Genomic DNA, 17,858 nt, shown 5'->3' with positions numbered 1-17,858 from the left:
CGAAACAATGGTGGTTATGCAATAAGAAAGAGAATAGGGATGAAGAAGAAAGGAGAGTGGGGGAGGACGGGGGTGGGGGGTTACAAAAATATTTATTTTAATAAAAAATGGAATAAATAAATTTTTATAAAAAACGCGCCATTTATTAATTATTTTTTTATTTTGTGCCGTCACTAGGGGCATTAAATTCACTTTTAAGATGTTAAGTGTGTAATAGGTCGCTCGAATAGTTTAGGTGTGATATCGATATTTTGGATATAGTTTAGGGGTGTTTTGATGTATTTTACCTTAAATAATAGCATATATTTATAAGGGTAAATTGGTCATATTTTGATTTCCTTACATCAATAATGATTAAGTTAAAGAACTGTTACAAGAACATAAAATAAGGGAGATAAGTGTAATATCATATACCACAGGAGTTGTGAGTGAAACAGAGTCAAACCTGAAGAGAGGTCTCCGAAATTTCCCCTTAAAATATCCTTGAATCAATTATTCATGCATGATGCATCCAACGACTTAAACAAGAAACGGGACATAGTTGTAGTTCCATCGGTTAGGATTTCTGCCACTATAGCTGTCAAGACACCTAGACGGGGCTTTTTTTCAGCCCACCAAAACGTTTCCCTTTCTATGGCCATTTAAGACTCTCGTATTGCGTGATTGCGCTTCAAACGCACTGGCCTTTAATTTTCGTCCCAACTACTTATCTAATAAAAATATCCAAACCTACTTTGCACGATATAATTTCTATAATATTTTTATCTTCGGAAACTAAACTGTTTCCTCGTTCGGTATAAATTCTGTAGGAATTAAGTTATGCGACATAAGTTTTGCGTTATTTTTCAGATTTACTCGAGTGTTGAATGTTTTGCCTTGTCAGGCATAATTTTTTGTGGATGTTATGATATAGATGCCGAAGTTAAATTTAACCTATGCTGTTATTTAGATTATGTTGAGTATTGAAAGTTTTGTTATGTTCGGCATAATTTGTGTGTATGTTATGATACATATTCCGAAATTAAAAGTACATTATGCTTTACGAAATCTAAATTATGTCGCGCCAAAAAATGCTGAAAAGCAAAAATTAAATATCCCAAATTTGAGGGCCAAAAATTAAAGACCACCCCAAAATAGGGACGTTTGAGCGAATGACATGGGTTCAGGAGTCCACGAACTGACCAGGCCCGGCCCAAAAGTTATTAAAAGAAGGAGGACGTCTCGAACACCATGCTAGCGGTCCCCTTCTGACTAGAAAAATGTTTTATCTGTATTTTGTTCTTGTTTTCTGTTTGTGAGTGTTTGGATCCCAAAATATCGCCAAAGAGGTTGTTTTGTGTTTTAAAAGTTTTATTTTGCTTTGAAAAATATAACAAATAAAATATACAAAGAAACACAACAATTGTTTCATTAAACAGAATAATCTGGGTAAAGTGCATGGATACTTGATTTTGATGCCGTCATTTAATTTATGGTTGCCTTTTTTTTTTTTTTTTTTTTTTTTTTTGCACGTGTACTCATTTTGGAAAACATCAAACATACGACGTCTGAAGTTTCATACAACTGAACTTCAAATGTATGTACGTAGGAGTCACCATTTTTTATCGACATCGAGTCATTTCTGTCCGACGTTCATGCATATATGGCTGAAGTTCAATAAAAAATGATTGAAGTCAGGCAAAAACAGATAAAAATTACTTGAAGTCTAACCATTTTTGCCTGAACTTCAGACAGAAATGCAGAGGTTGAATGAAGAGGATGAAGTAGTAGGGTCTTTAAAAAGCTGTTTAGATTATGTTAATGGGTGAGATTGTGAATGAATTGGGTCTAATTACTTGTGTACCAATAAATTAATGTCATATATCTAATCAAAAAGCTCATATACTCCACAAACTTCCGTTAAAAAAGGGGGAAAATATTAAGGTTATTAAAATGTTAAGGGCAATACTGATCTAGTAGGCTTAAATTTAACCTTAACCTATTTCAATACGTTAGCCGTTTTTCTTACCTTTTTCCTTGTATAACAAAAATTGTCGTTTTTTCAAGGGTAGGTAATCAATCCTCAAATTTATATGGAGGATATGATTAATAATTTTTTTTTAAAACTACATCATCTTTTATTCATCAATTGTACATTGAAATTTTTGTTTTAAATTCAGGAAAGTAGCAAACACTTGTAACGTGCAAGTTTAAAATTAAAAACACAAACTTGTAAATTGTGATTAGCATAATATACAAACGAAAACTAGCAGTTCTAATTCATAATGACATCATCTTAGTTTTCAGCCTCTAATTGTGGACCCATGTATACCAATATTTTTTGTCCATTGGGACAAGAAAAAGGAAAACATTGCCAGAAGAAGTGTGATATAAGCAAACCATGAGACGTTTTCATTTTATTTAATGGACAATTAGATGGAATATAAAGTAGTTTAGTTCTGATAACCAAAATCCTATACTAAGAACATGACCTTTAGTCAGTTTCTTGTACAATCCATTAATGAAAGTTAGGTGCATCAGCAAACCAAATTTAGTTACATTTATGACCAAATTCCTAAACCACGTTCTTTTTTATGGTCTATTCTAAGAGCCAAATTAATTGTAAAAGACATAACTGAAAAGATGTTTGATATGTAAAAGTTTATCCGTAAAAATAAGGTGTGTCAAAGAGATTTGCATACAAATTAGAGGATAAGCTATGTATTAAATATTATTTTATCCTTTTCCTTTTTGTATATTGGGGGTGGTTTAGTGGTTTGAGTTGCTACTAAATTGTTGGAGAGAGTTTTCCTATAAGATTTAATTTGGAGTAAATTATTTATCTTTTCAAATTTAAACATGTTAAATTATGATCGTTGTTGACTTGATTCAACAAGTTGAATTCAGAATGATCATTAAATTATTGAGTCAAAATGAGCTAAATAGTCTAACCAAACAGGTAAAATACAAACCAAACATACAAAATAAAATTTGAGGTTTTAGAATCACGTAAACTTGGAAAAACATAAGTTAATAATTTCAACAAATACATTAACTTCCACATTCAAAAAGCAAAATAGAGAAGGAAGTAGGGTGTGGGTCATGATAAGCGAATTTACTGACCTACTTAACATAACTCATTTTGACCCAAGCAAACTTTAGGCAATTTGGGTCATATTAAACCTATTTTGACATGTTCAAGTTTGATCTGACTCGTTCATTTTCCATCTCTAGGAGTTATCTTATATCCACTGACAACATAAAATTTTTCTTTACACCATTAATGCAACATATATAACCTATTATAAACAGTTACTCCCTTCGTCCCATAATAAGTGTCACCTTAAGAAAAATATGCATATTAAGAAACTAATAATGAAATGTAAAGTTTACCAAATTACCCCTATATAATAAACATAAATTATTTTTTCCTTTTGATTAGAGCATGCACAAGAAGTAAACCTTTTGACATTGGGAATCCAACAATATCAAGTTACTATGTGGCTTTTCCAATCATCATTTAGATGTTACTTTATTGTCTAAGGGTAGAATTGGAAAAAACTAATCAATTTATGTCTTGATTTCCTAAGTTGACACTTATTGTGAGACAAAAATGTTGGCTAAGGTGACACTTATTATGGGACGGAGGAAGTACTTAGTAGCCTTACCTATAAAATGCCTGGTAATATCACTCAATTAGCATGCATACCTTCAATTCTTTTCAACATGGCAAATTGCAATGAAAATGGAGTTGCACATTCTGGCTTCAACTTGCAAATTGAAGCAATCCAATCAGTGATGCCAACGAAGTCAACTGATCCAAGATTAATTCGGCGAGTCCTCGTTGGTGAAAATCTTGGCTCAAGCAATTTTCAAAGGCGTTTTCACATGGTCTTTTGCTACAACAAGGCGTCAGAGACAGATTCAGGGAGGATGGTGGCTGGGTGGATTAGGGAGTCACTAGGAAGGACACTTGATGAAAATCCATTACTTGCTGGTAGACTTAGAAGAAAAGGAGAAAATGATACTAATGGAGAGCTTGAAATTGTGTCAAATGATTCTGGTGTTAGATTGATTGAAGCTAAAGTGCCGATGAACTTGGCAGATTTTCTTGATCTTAAGGAAAAGGAAAATGTAGAAGCTGAGCTTGTCTTTTGGGAGGATATTCATGAACCAAATCCTCAGTACTCACCACTTTTCTATGTACAGGTTAGTCATGTCATATATAGTCCCACGTAGGTTGTGAATGATTATATTTTTGGACAGTTCTCACCTCATAAGCTAATTAATTTTTTGGGTTAAGTTAGGCCTAAATTCTATTTTCTTATCCTTTGCAATTAGAGTCAGACTCATCTCAATTCTTGGTTTACCCGATATTGCCCCCCGTATTATATTGTTCACGCTCTAAATGTCTTGTCCTGGCGTGCGAGAGTGTCAGGGTCTCATTCAGCTATGAGTGGATTATTTATTCTCCTTGTATGAAACTTGGGCAATCCTTACCTCATAAAACAACTGGGGTTGAGTTATGCCAAAAATCCAATTTTTTTAAGCTAGTGCAGCGATTCAGAAGCTTAGAACTAATTAGGATTTGTGCTGCAAAAGACCACAAAAGGATTAAGCATTCCATGTCAGGAATTTCTCCATTTTGGATTTGAATTCAAGAAATGGAGAAACTCCTGATAGGGAGCGTTATCTTCCTTACCAGGCCCTGCACAAAATGAATTCAAATTAATCAAATCAGTAAATTTCAAATATCGAAAGGTTTAGTAAAAAAAAAAACACAAGACTATTTGTCCTTTTGGGCACCACAAGATCAGTCCAAAAACAAAAGACAAAAATCAAAAAAGGAACGCGGCAAAGTTAGATTATTAGCAAAAACTTCTACTACCGTTTTCCTTGAAAGATTTATATGATCTTAATGGGTTTTTGAGGTTTTTATTCAAAGGATAATAATATTCTTGATGAATGATTTTGTTTTCAGGTGACAAATTTCAATTGCGGAAGATACTCAATTGGGATAAGTTGTAGCCTTTTCTTAGCAGATCCTTATGGCATGACTGGTTTCTTGAATAGGTGGTCCAAAATTCACATCAACATGGTATCAGAGGCAGATATGCCCAAAATTCCGACATTTTTCCTGCCAAATCTTAGGAAAACAGGTTGTTCGTCAACTTTATCGTCGAGCTCAAGCACACGTACTAACCAAGTTAGCGAAACATTAATCTTTAAATTACCCTCTAAGTTCTTGAATTTAAGAGATGATATCCACAAGAATCTTGCAGAAAAATGTGTTCAAGAAGCAGAAGATAAACTTGGTAAGAAATTATCTTCAAAATTCTGTTTGTTTGTTAGAGAAAACTCACAGGATATTAAGGTGGAAACATTTTCTAGAGAAGGGAATTCACCATGTGGTAATATTGATACAGGATTAGTTTCAGCTAATTGGGATGGTTTGGAATTAGATGATACCGTAAGGTTTAATGAAGAAAATAAGGCTGTTCACTTTTCATGTTGGATTATTAATTCAGGCAATGAAGATCTGGTGTTGATTACTCCCTCTGATATTGGTGATGAAGGTGGTTCTGGAAAGAATGTTATAGTTACAGTTTAGGATATTAATCTTTCCATAGAGAGCGTTTACTCTTTTACTGGACTATTCAGTAGGAATCCAAATTATTCAAGCCCCGCAAATTTCTATCAAAAATTTGTCTGCTTGTTTGTTTTTTCTTTCTTTTCAAGGGATTCGGGTGGACATTGGATTTTCATTGATGTTGTCCCAAGATATGATTATTTGTTACCTTGTGATTTATCATGAACTGTAATTTGATTCAACTTATTCGAAAAGAATGCATATTATTGTTGGGAGTTCCGAACTATAGCTTCTGTGTAATGAAAAAGTAATGTAAGATTGTTGAAGTTTCATGTTTACACACATTACACTTCAAATGGGATAAAGATGATAATAATTCTTTAATATGCTATAAATTATGATATGATGAGGCTGCATATATAGGATTTCTAGAGAAGCTTTTAGCTGAAACTCAAAGAACAATAAACAAGAAATCAAGTTAATTAGTAGAAAGTTTTTATGCATGCTGATGAGAACTGACAACTCAAATTAGTCTGAAAGACTCTTTAACGTAAGGAAGTCATGGACTGCATAAACCCCTTCCGAGACAGAATTGAGGTTCTTATATTAGTAATTGCAAATGAGCAAGTAGGGGCGACAACTAGAGTAAAGAAATAACGAGGTCAACAGAACTTTAGACTAATTATATTGACTTCTCTCATTTTTTTTTTTTTTTGGTTGGTGTTGTTGTAAAAAGTGAATAAAAGATTATCTTCTCATTTATCTTCTCATCTCACGATCCAATATATTAAATTAAAGATGTGTATAGTCTTGTCAATCTTGTGGTTTTAAATTTGTCACGTAAAATGTTGGAATTAAAAAATTTATTAAATATAGAAAGAGACACTCTTTTGAGGACATATCAAAAAGAAAAGTAAGACGCTTAAATTGGGATGAACGGAGTAATAGAAATTGAACAAGCACGTAAAGCTAATTGCTAGATGATAGATACCTCTGATGTTTTGGAAGTTCAAATTGTAAAGGTCAAAAAGTTAGAGCAGTCGGAAATTTCATGTCTCTTTCAACTCACTAAAAATATTCAGTGATTGTTGATTTCTTTTTTCTGGGTTCAATGATTGTTGATTGTTTTTCTAATTTTATGTTTAGTCGTCGAGTGGTCTTAGACTTTTCAATAATTCCTCTTTCAGAAAAGTCAATGGCATTTAATATATTTTATTCATCAGAAATGTGTTAAACGAAACGATCGAGTGAAGCATGACATCAACCAAACTTCATTAAGCATAAAGACATTTGGTATAAATTTTGATATAATTAAGTAAAACGTATCATATTTAGAAATCTTTTTTGTTGAGCCTTAAAACACGCTGGAACATTCACACACCAAATAAGTTTTTACAAACTTTGTCGATTCTTTGTTGAGAAATATGTTCATTAGCTTATCCACATTAAATCTATTTTCCAATGAATTCAAATTAAGTTGGTTGCTGACCTTGTGCACTCTTTACTATTCAGGGCAATTTGCAGGATTGGCCTTCGCTTGGGGGGTCTTTAATTTTTTCCTCTCAAATTGGTGGTCTTTAATTTTTGTACTTCGCTAAAAGTCCCTTAGTTTCGGATTCGAACTCCCGTTCAATCAATTTTTTTTAAAAAAAATCAGGAGGTTTGGATTCACACGTGTTTTACCTTCAATATCCATTTTGCCTTCAAACTGCTTCATGGGCGGAATTTTGCAAAATTGCCTTAGAAGGTTTTGAATTTTTATTTTTTTTTTTTACTGAAATTTTGGGTTCAAAATAAGTATTAAAAACAACCAATTTGAAGGACAAAATTAAAGACCTCCCCAAATGAAGAGCAATCACGCCAAAAAAAAAAAAAAAAGATTTCACGCTCTTGTTGAAAAATCAGCCCACCAATGCCTTGTCTTTCTATGTGGCCCATTTAACACATGGAAATTTAATGTGCCCCGGCCCGGCACAGACTTTATATAATCACAACCTACCCTAACAAGTGAGTTGGTGGTCGCATCCTCTCCTTGCAGCGTTCCATGTGGCGTCGCGTTTCAGGGATTTCTTGTTGTCTCTGTGCTAGTGCTCTTTTTGGTACTTCAACTCCCAAAACCTATAAACATAGGAAATGAGAGAAAAAAACAAAGATACAGAGAAATCTACTTAAAAACTCCTAAAAAGTACAAGGAGTGAATGTAAATAGTCCAAAATCACTACTTATCAACTATTACTAAGTGATGAAGTTAATTCTAAGTTTTCCTTCTCTCTATTACAGAGGCTCACTATAAGAAAGTATAGAAATAAACATTTAATATTTGATAACTAATTATAAAAACTTTTTGGTTGCCAAAGTTTAATTTTATTGAATACTTAAAAAGTATTTTTGCAAAAAAGGAAGTTGGTATCATTATTGCCAAAAGTACTTTTTGCAACAATAATCAATCTATGACAACAAAAATAATTTTGTTGCCAAATATATTTTTTCTTGAAGTGGCTTTTAAATATTAGAAAAATCTTAAAAAGTAATTACATGCAAAAGTAAATTAATGGACTTGCAATTGGTAGTCATGATAAAAAGTTTATTAACGGTAGTAAAGTATATTAAAATAACAGTCGAAATTTATAAAATGCCATACCAAAATTAGAAATTAAATATCAACAAGAATTCAAATTTTTAGAAATTATGAAGATATATAGCATAACGCTATAACAGGATAGTGTTTAATATCCATTAATGCTTCAAAATTGAGAAGGTATTCCTCTGGTTCAAAATAAGTATCCACTTTTGTATTTAGCAAATCCATTAAGAAAATATTAACTCTTAAAAGAAATTGATATTTTGACTAAACTACCCTTAATTAAAATTTGTATATTACTGTTAACTTGACATATTGAGTTTTGGTCATTTAACACTTAAAAAGGATAAATCTGCGAAAATAAAATTAATTCTTTCTTGATTATGTAAGTGGACATTTATTTTAAACTAAATAAAAATGCCAAGTGAATACTTATATCAGAGGAAATATCATATAGAACTAATATGGGAAAATATTAATTCGGTTGTGGTTGGTTCCACATTATAGGAAGTAACGCGACGTTGATTATCACTAAGGTATTTTATTTGCATTTCTGTAAGGGGGCGGTTTTCATGCATTGAACCGGTGATCCTCAGGCGTTGAAGGAGCTTTTCTACGGATGGCCCTTACATAGTGAACCAAAATTTGAATGCTCATGGGCAGTGGCGAGACAAGCGAATGTGTTAAAAAAAAACACTGCTTTTATAAAATTATTTTTTATGTATATATAATAGATGTTGAACCCCCAGCCTTCATGTTACTTTTTTATATTTTGAATCCCTCAATAAATCACCTTCACGCTCATGGGTGTGTATCACAATGATGAAAATATAATTGGGACTACCAAAATTTTTAGATTAAGGCTTGATCTGTTATATATTCTTTAATGTACTATTTCGGAAATCTACAATAGATATAAGATGGAAGCCAAAAACCATGCAAATGATCGGTAGATGAGATGAACCCTTATAAACAACGATACATTCACAGGTAAAAAGTCTTTGGTGAACCGAACCACTCTAACATGGAGTTAAAAGTAAAAGAAGGATCAATATATTAATTTAATTACTGTATCTTCTAAGGTTGACATCTTAAAAATGAAATTTAATAGCACCAATAATCAGACTATTTGTCGAGAATACAATTTATCCATCCGTTAAACGTAACGTCTCCCTTAATTGACACTTCACTAATCGCAACAAGGATAGATGTAAAGAAAAATAATAAACGACTTCTTATTTTTCTACAGGTATTGAAACAAATTCAATCAGTTTTTTTTTTTGTATCATATTTACTTTTTGCTGTTCGATATTTTCTTTTCCTCGAGTTAAATCTCTTCTGGGGTTTCGAGGAAAATGAAGGTTTCACAGTTCTTGAGTTGATTTCGTAGAAAAAACATTTTTTTTTTCCTACCTGTATTCATCATCGCAATTTAGACTTCATTGAATTAACTTCCAAATATATTGATTGTAGTATTTCATATTTAATACCCCTTTTGTCCAAAAAGAAATGTTATCTTTTTATATTTAGCAACAATTTAAATCTATATATATTTATATATAATTGCAGGACATATGCCGGTGATGAGGCATGTCTCAAAAGCTTAGAAAGACATTTATCTTTTTGTCATTTTTGCCTTTGACTCTATTTCTTTCTTCTTTTTTTTTTTTTTTTTTTGTTGCTATTAAATATTAAATCTGCATCCTTTCGGAAAGAATGAACAACTTACGTAATTGCCGAACGGTCACAACTCTTTGAATAATTATGATAATTAAAGTTTTAAAGGTGCAGTAACCGTCACTCTCGGTGACAAAATAGAACGATCACTTGTGTTTTCATCCCAAACATCAAATTTGTTTACTTCTTAGTTTGGACTTTCTTTGCCACATGAATTCTTTCCTACCAAGGTTGCTATGGAATGCGTCGCTATGACAGACAGTAAAATTCCTCCACACTTACAGTTTATGTTGTACAATTTTCAGTCTTTGTTTTTGTATATTACTTGATTCAAAAATTATTCAAAAGATACTGACGTTATTTCACAAAGTTAACCATTTATCTTTGAATATTTTGGAATGTTTAGAGTGTTCAACTTGAATTTTGGGTACCAATGGTAAATGCACAAAAACCCTTTCTACTTTTAGTCTTAGTTTAACAGTTTGGCGTTCATTTTCATGTTGTAGGCTTTGTCGAAACGTTATTTAGAGTTCAGTATATCAACGAGTAACTTTCCCTTGCAAACAGATCAAGTATTTTTTGAATTCAGTTTATGAACGAGTAACTTTTTTTTACAAACAGAAAAGTATTTCTTGAAAGTCGTAGACAACGGAGAGCTGAAGGTTTTTACAACCTAACGCCATGCATCTTAAAAGTTGTGCCAAGAAATGCAAACATTCAGTTAGCCATTTAAAAGGTAATTAACGAGGGGGGTGGGGGTGGATGGGTGTGTGTGTGTATAAATATATATATATATATCTATATATATACATATACATACATATAGACATATATATCTATTTATATACATTTCCATACATATGTATATAGACACACACACACACACACACACACATATTTAGAGTTCAGTATATCAACGAGTAACTTTCTCTTGCAAACAGATCAAGTATTTTTTGAATTCAGTTTATGAATGAGTAACTTTGTTTTACAAACAGAAAAGTATTTCGTGAAAGTCGTAGACAACGGAGAGGCTGGAGGTTTTTACAACCTAACGCCGTGCATCTTAAAAGTTGTGCCAAGAAATGCAAACATTCAGTTAGCCATTTAAAAGGTAATTAACGAGGTGTGTGTGTGTGTGTGTGTGTATATATACGCGTTGAAAGTTTGTAGATGTTTCTAAGTTGATATGTAATGTGATAATAAGAAATAACATGTTATAGTAGGCTATATGATAATTTATACAGCAATTTGTTTTACATTATATGATCATATAACTGAAATTTGATTTAAAAAAGCGAATACATCACTCATTACATTAATACTTTAATAATATGCACTTTAGAGCGAGGAAATCATTTACTAAGAATTGTTTGAATTATTAGTTCTTTTTAAATGCTACATTCCGGTGGTTATTTAGACTGGGTTAAAAAAAAATTATCCTATGGGTAAAATGAGTTTGAGGCGGTAAAAGCTTAAGAAGAGATAAGTTAATACACATCATTTTCAACCACCAGCTGTATTGTAGTTTGTTTGGTAATTTGAAGTAGTTAAGATTGTTGTTTGTGTTTATAGAATATGATTGAAAACTCATATTTGAAAATCAACGTTTGGCTATGAGAATTTTTCACTTTTTCCCGTAATTTTTTTTCACTTTATTTGAAAATCAATGTTTGGTCATGAAAATTCTAAATACAATTTGAAGTTGAATTTGGAAAATACTTAAAATCCTGTTTTCACCTTTTTCTTCACTTTCAATACTTTCAAACAACCAAAAATTCTTTCCTATCTTCACTTTTCTCCCCCCCCACTTATTTCACTTTTAATACATTCAAACAACCAAATATTCTTTACAAAAACTATAACCAAACACAACACCATCTCAACTCCAACCCCAACTTCAAAATTTCAAATAAAGTGAAAAATATTTGATTTTCATGGCTAAATGTCTGCTTAGAATGGATTCAATGTAAGAATTTAGAAGAAAACTCATATCCCTTATTTTAGAAGCGATTCAATAAACGAATTTAGAAGAGTGCATAGTCTCATCGTAATCTGAGAAAGAATAAAGTTGTTATTAGATGGTAATTACTTTTCATATTAGGTTTTAGACTAAATTAGTTTCTGTTTCTTCTCTTCTAAGTTTAATTTGTTAACTAATGCTTTTATAATTTTGAAATGTTCTATATGTACAATTAGTGAAGAGCATGATGATCAACTGTTAGACAATAATAAATTTTTTTTTTTTTTTTTACTTTTAGAATTTTAACGATATGTATCATTTTTGGTTGATGTGCTTTCTTTATCAACTGACATTTGATGATTGTAAAATGTTATGTGGATACTTACAAGTATAATTGTCAAATATTATGTGGATACTTATAAAGAATTGCATTTGTTTCAAGCAAGAACTTTATGTTTATTTATTCAAAATAGATCTTTTAAATTTCATAAAACTTGATTCAAAGTTTCAAATACAAGAAGAGCACCTAATCTACACAACCACCTTCTAGGAATGGTTCTATTTCAATTAGGCCTCTAAGTTACAATAAGATCACTTAATCTACACAGCCACCTTCTAGGAAGGGTTCTGTTTTAACTAGACATCTAAGTAGTTAATTATAAATTATCACACTAAAACTTGTACGGATCTATCATCTATGTACATTTTTTCTAAATATCGTATCGCTTCCATTGCATCCAATTCTGGAATGGCACTGCTGCTTGACAGTTCATAAGTTCCATGCCATCATCATTGTTAGTGTTGATTATCTCTTCATCCAATTACGAATTGGCACTGCTGCTTGACGGTCCATAAGTTCCATGCCATCATCATTGTTAGTGTTGATTATCTCTTCATGTTCTTCTTCTTCTTGGCGGGTTAATCTTGGTAGCCCACAACTTCTTCTTTCTGCGTTGATCCAATCCCTAAATAAGACAGAAATCTCCAAGCTATCTTGTGCTAATGAATGTCTGTGGTCTCCGAGTTGAAATCTTACCACACTAAAAGCTACCTCCGGAGCTACTCATGATGATTGAATAGTTAGGATATCTCGAGCCATTTTTTAGAGTAATGGAAATGACTTGCCACGCTCCCTCAACCATCCTAAAGTATCTTCATTGTCGTCATCATCCACAATGATGCTTTCCAATCCCTGATTAAGATAAGCATCAAGATCACTTTCATTTTGAGTAGAAGTAATACCAAGCCATGCAACATCCATTGATTTGTCAAATTTTCTATTGCCAAATTTAGCCTTATTTTTTTGTGAAGGACGTTAATTTCCACTTCTACTTTTCAAAGATTTATAATTATTATACATTATTTTAGCATCTAACTCTATGCTACGTTTACACTCTTCAACATTGGATGTTCATTAGGAGGAATTTCTGACTGTAAATAAATTTTTTCAACAAGTCCCTGAACACCTCTTAATTTTAAAGACGGGAGGATACAAGGAATCAAATAAACATCGGGAATATGAAAAAATACTTTTTAAATTTGAGAATCATTTCATCAATGGCTTCCTCATGTTCGTTTGAATCTCTATATTCCGCAAATAGTAGTTTTATAAGTACACAAATATAAAATAACATTTGTGCAATTGTAGGATAGTATTGACCGGAAAATGCTTTTGTTGCAAAACATTTTTTTTCTAAAAAAGTTCATAGCCCTTCAATTTCATTCCAATCACTATCTTGTATTTGTTTTTTGGGATGATAATGATGTGCATTAAAAACATATTGAAGGGTTTTTTGATATTGGTGAGCAACAAGTAGCATTTCATATAAAGAATTCCACCTAGTACAAACTCCTTTTAAAAATTTTCTTGCAGGCAAATTTTGCTCAACACAATATTTTTTAAAAAAATTAACTCTACTTTGCTTATGATCACTAAAAACAAATTGACAAGCATATTGGATTTTTTTTTTTTAAGAGAACCCTCAAATAAATCAAGGCCATCTTTTACGACTAAATTAAAAACATCGCATGCACATCGAACATGAAAAATAACAAGGTTAATTGGGCAAATTCTTATAGCCATAAGTTCAACACTCTTAGTCATAGAACAAGCATTATCAAATGTAACAGTTAATACTTTGTCAAGAAGACCATATAATTGCAAAACGTCTTGAACATTTGCAGAAATATAAGAACCAGTGTTTTTCTCATCAATATATTTATAACCAAGTATATGCTTTTGCATATTCCAATTATGATCAATCCAATGTGCCGTAACACATAAATAATCATTGCCATTAACACTAAGACATATATCAAAAGTGACAGACACTATAGTATCTAAGTGATGGAATATACAATGCATGTATTTGACAATAATCACTTTGAAGTTTAAAAACGTCGGCTCTAACAAAGGCATCTAGGAATACCTTGAAAAGTAGGGTCATACATAGCTCTAATATAATGCACAAAATCGGGGTTAGAAGGAAAACTAAAAGGCAAGCCACAAACCGCAACCATTTTAGCTGGTTCTTCCCGATCTCTATCTTTATTATAAGCAATTTGAGTGACAGCGAGGTTATAACGATTTAAAGTTTCTTGGACCATATTAGATCCCCCAAAGGATTCACCGGAGTGACACTACTAGCGCCGGACGATGTGTTTTTCGGTCCAGCTACTAATCGAGCACCTATGTATGGTTTTCCAACGCAAGTCTCAAGTGTCTATCTAAACCACCTGTCCCACCCGCTTCTCCACCGCGCTTGTATTTTTTAACTAATTTACATTTGTGACAAATAACGTATTGTTTAGCTTCATCTAAAGTCATGAATTTCCATACCAGACTAGCTCTAGGACGTTCCACCTTAGTCGTACCCCGAGTAGGAGGTTTAGGGGGAAGACCAGCTCTCGACTGAGATGTAGTCCGAGTTGGAGCTTCGGTAACCGGACTAGTAGGTGTCTCATTTAAATCTAGTTCCTCTCCTTCTTCTAAATTTTCAAATCCATCAAAATTTAAATTACCATAAGCTTTATCTAGGGTTTCATTTTCTAATTCTAAATCTTCGGGAATAGGAGGAAAAGAGGGGTGGGTACTAAAATCAGTTTCATTATCATGAGTGAAATCGTCCGTATAATTTCTAACTTGAATTTTAGATTTACTAGAAGAACCATGTTTACCCATACTACTACGGCTAAAAGGGTTAGGGATATCGACAGTTTTACCTATGACAGGGATCGTAATTTTTTTAAACATATTTTCAAAGTATAATAAAATAAAATATGAAGATTAACTAGAAAAAAAAGACGCAAATAAAATGCAAGAATTAAATAAATTAAAGGATGAAATGAGTGTGCCAAACGTCTACGTAAAAGCAGATATAACTGTAAACGTTGAAATTGAGATTTGGTTACTTGAAGCTTGAAAGTTGCTTCGAAATCCAAATATTTCCCAATTCACCAAATTAATAATATTTCACTGAATATGATTAACAAATATTAGAGAGAGAGAGATAATTGATGGATGATTTGTGTGAAAATGAATAAAAATGAAGAGATATTTATAGTTTAGAATTTGAGTTAAAATGCAATTTATTAAACTTTGGGGGTGAAAAATAGTTTTTGGGAAAGGGGGACTCCCAAACGGACTGATTCTGGACTTTCCAAAGGTCTGATTTTGGACCGGTCAATGGTCTGATTTTGGACTAAAAAAAAATAAAAAATCTAGCAGGTTGGGACGGGGTCAGTCGGGCTGGTATCGGGATTTTCCCAAGCATCCGTCCCACTACGCCCAAAAGCCGATCCCCCTAAAACTACTGGGACCGATCCGGCCCCACTGACACCCTTATTATGTAGTTAGAATTCCTTTTTATGGTACTTCGCGTGGACATGTCCCCTATCCCATTATTTAGCTCTGCACTTCCTATTATTTAAAATTATTTTTGTTGATTAACATATCAGCTTTCATCTATTGCCAACAAATTCAAAATCGAGCTTCTTGCCTTCTTTTTCTTTTGGAATTTCTATGTTAGAATAATCAAATGATTAAAATAAAAAAATAAAAAATAAAAAGACAGTACAAATCAGATTTTTAAAGATGTGTCACGAAATCTACTTGTTTTTCATCAACAATTATATTTTTATGAAAGCTGCTTGCCGCTAAATTTACATATAGTCTTATTTTTAGCATATTCACATGTACTTTTAAGTTTCCTTTTGCTAATGAGTTTTCATATTGGAGTAGATTAAGTGATTCAATGTTGACAATTCCACGAAGGTACCTACTTGGATGTGCATTTAGAATGTTAATTGATCAAGTTCTGATGTGTATAAAAGAGGACGAAGGAAACAATTTTAACAAAAGTAGGGGTTGTGAGAGAGGAAAGAAGTAGTTGGAAAAAGAAGTGGAATCATAAGGCTAGAAGCAATAATAAGGAAAGAAATTGAGTTCTATTTCAAAACAAAATGATTGCAGAACTTGATCAACATTTTGTATTCAGAATTTTTTATTTTTTTTCCAAGAGTTCCATCTTTACGATGGAGGAGTTAGGCATGACTCCAACCTGTATATTTACCAAAAATCATAATTACACGGAGGAGGACATAAACCTTAGCCTCGATAACTTTGGAGATGTTAGCTATGACCAACATATTACATAATTGTACGCAAAAACTTACAAGTTGATCAATAAAGACACGTTAGTCCTAGGGTAAATGTGTAGCACCGAGAAATCTTTGTGTGCAAATTTGTCACATAAAGAAGCACATAGAAGGTTTCAGTTGTCATTGATAACAAACTTGTTCCTCTTTTGTTTAAATCTGAAGTTGGGGATGCCATCAAACTCTAACTTCATTGAAGCTCTAACCTTAGAAGGAAGAGAGACAAGCTTCGTATCAAGATAGTATCGATTTTAATCTTCACCCATGTTGGCAAGAATATCGGCGGTGCAATTACCTTCTCTCAAGGTATGTGTAAATTTGAAATTACCATCCTTAATTTTATCCCGGATACGGTCTATCACACGACGGATTATCCAAGGTGGTTTTTTCAACCTTTTGATAAGATTAAGGACAATCAAAGAATCACTTTCCACATTGACATTTAGGAGGCCATATCTGTAGCATAAGCTGATGCCTTTAAGAATGGCCTTAGCTTCAGCCATATTATTACTGCAAATACCATAATACTCAGTAAAAGCAAAGATAAAATCTCCATTGTGATCTCTAATAATGCCACCACCACCAGACGATCCTGGATTGCCTTTACTGCATCCATCAACATATCAATACTAAGGTCTTATTAATTTGATGGTTATCAACATGCATCAAGTGTCAAATGCTCGACTTTTAGATACAAACGCCAGTTAGAAAGAGAGTAGATTAACAAGTTGAACTCACTTAATGGGAGATTGTAATGTAATGAGAAATGATCACAAAGGGGTTCAAAACTTGTTTAGGTCACAATTCCTAACTCGAGGTGTGTCATGTTCTACACATATTCTACTGGGACTATCATGCGATTTTTTTATGTGTTTTTAGATCTTTATTTGGTTCAAATTCAGTTGAAATTCCTCAGAATATGAAATTTGTCTCTACTTCTTCCTTAATATGCACTTAAATTATAATTTTGTATAGTGGAACAATGCATCCTTTTAGTTGTTGAATTTGGCTCTATCACTAGCAGAAATGCCCGGAGGTTTGTCTATGCTCTTCAAAGTGTAGAAACCATTTAATTTGAATCTCAGAAATTCTGAATCAGAATTCTGTTGTGTTCATTCATTTCCTTTTTGGTCATTGTGGGCTTGAGCGTATAGTTTAGATCAACTATTATTGATGACTGCATGTGCATGTAAATGGTAAAAGCACCGTAAAGAAATGATAATTTAAGGTTAAGCCATGTCATTTCACTTCAATAGAGGGTGATTAAATATGTACTTTGTGTATACGGTAAATACCGGATATAGCGTAAATCGATTGAATGAGGGCCGAGGGAAAGAAGAGAGGAAGGTGCCCGATGACATTCGAGCTGAACCGGAGGGGGGCTTAGACCGGGGCGGAGCAAGAAGACCGTTTGG

General features: G+C 32.6%; 1 protein-coding gene across 1 annotated transcript; it reads left to right on the top strand.

The window, feature by feature from the left end:
* Nucleotides 1–3,336: 3,336 nt before the first annotated feature.
* On the top strand, nucleotides 3,337–5,888 carry LOC132030307 (acylsugar acyltransferase 3-like). The gene is made up of 2 exons (XM_059419882.1): nucleotides 3,337–4,188; nucleotides 4,961–5,888. The coding sequence occupies exons 1-2, from the start codon at nucleotides 3,655–3,657 to the stop codon at nucleotides 5,588–5,590; spliced, it is 1,164 nt and encodes a 387-aa protein (XP_059275865.1). The 5' UTR covers nucleotides 3,337–3,654; the 3' UTR covers nucleotides 5,591–5,888.
* The last annotated feature ends 11,970 nt before the right edge of the window (nucleotides 5,889–17,858 follow it).

This window comes from Lycium ferocissimum, chromosome 9 (assembly GCF_029784015.1).
Source record: "Lycium ferocissimum isolate CSIRO_LF1 chromosome 9, AGI_CSIRO_Lferr_CH_V1, whole genome shotgun sequence".
Classification (NCBI taxonomy): domain Eukaryota; kingdom Viridiplantae; phylum Streptophyta; class Magnoliopsida; order Solanales; family Solanaceae; genus Lycium; species Lycium ferocissimum.
Note: the sequence above shows the minus strand (reverse complement) of the source record. Positions and strands in the feature narration are given on the sequence as shown.

Bases quoted from the DNA above. Each gene is read 5' to 3' on its own strand.
- LOC132030307 (XM_059419882.1), top strand. From the start codon at position 3,655: ATGCCTGGTAATATCACTCAATTAGCATGCATACCTTCAATTCTTTTC. The intron at 4,189-4,960 runs GTTAGTCATGTC...TTTTGTTTTCAG, and splicing joins CACCACTTTTCTATGTACAG to GTGACAAATTTCAATTGCGG.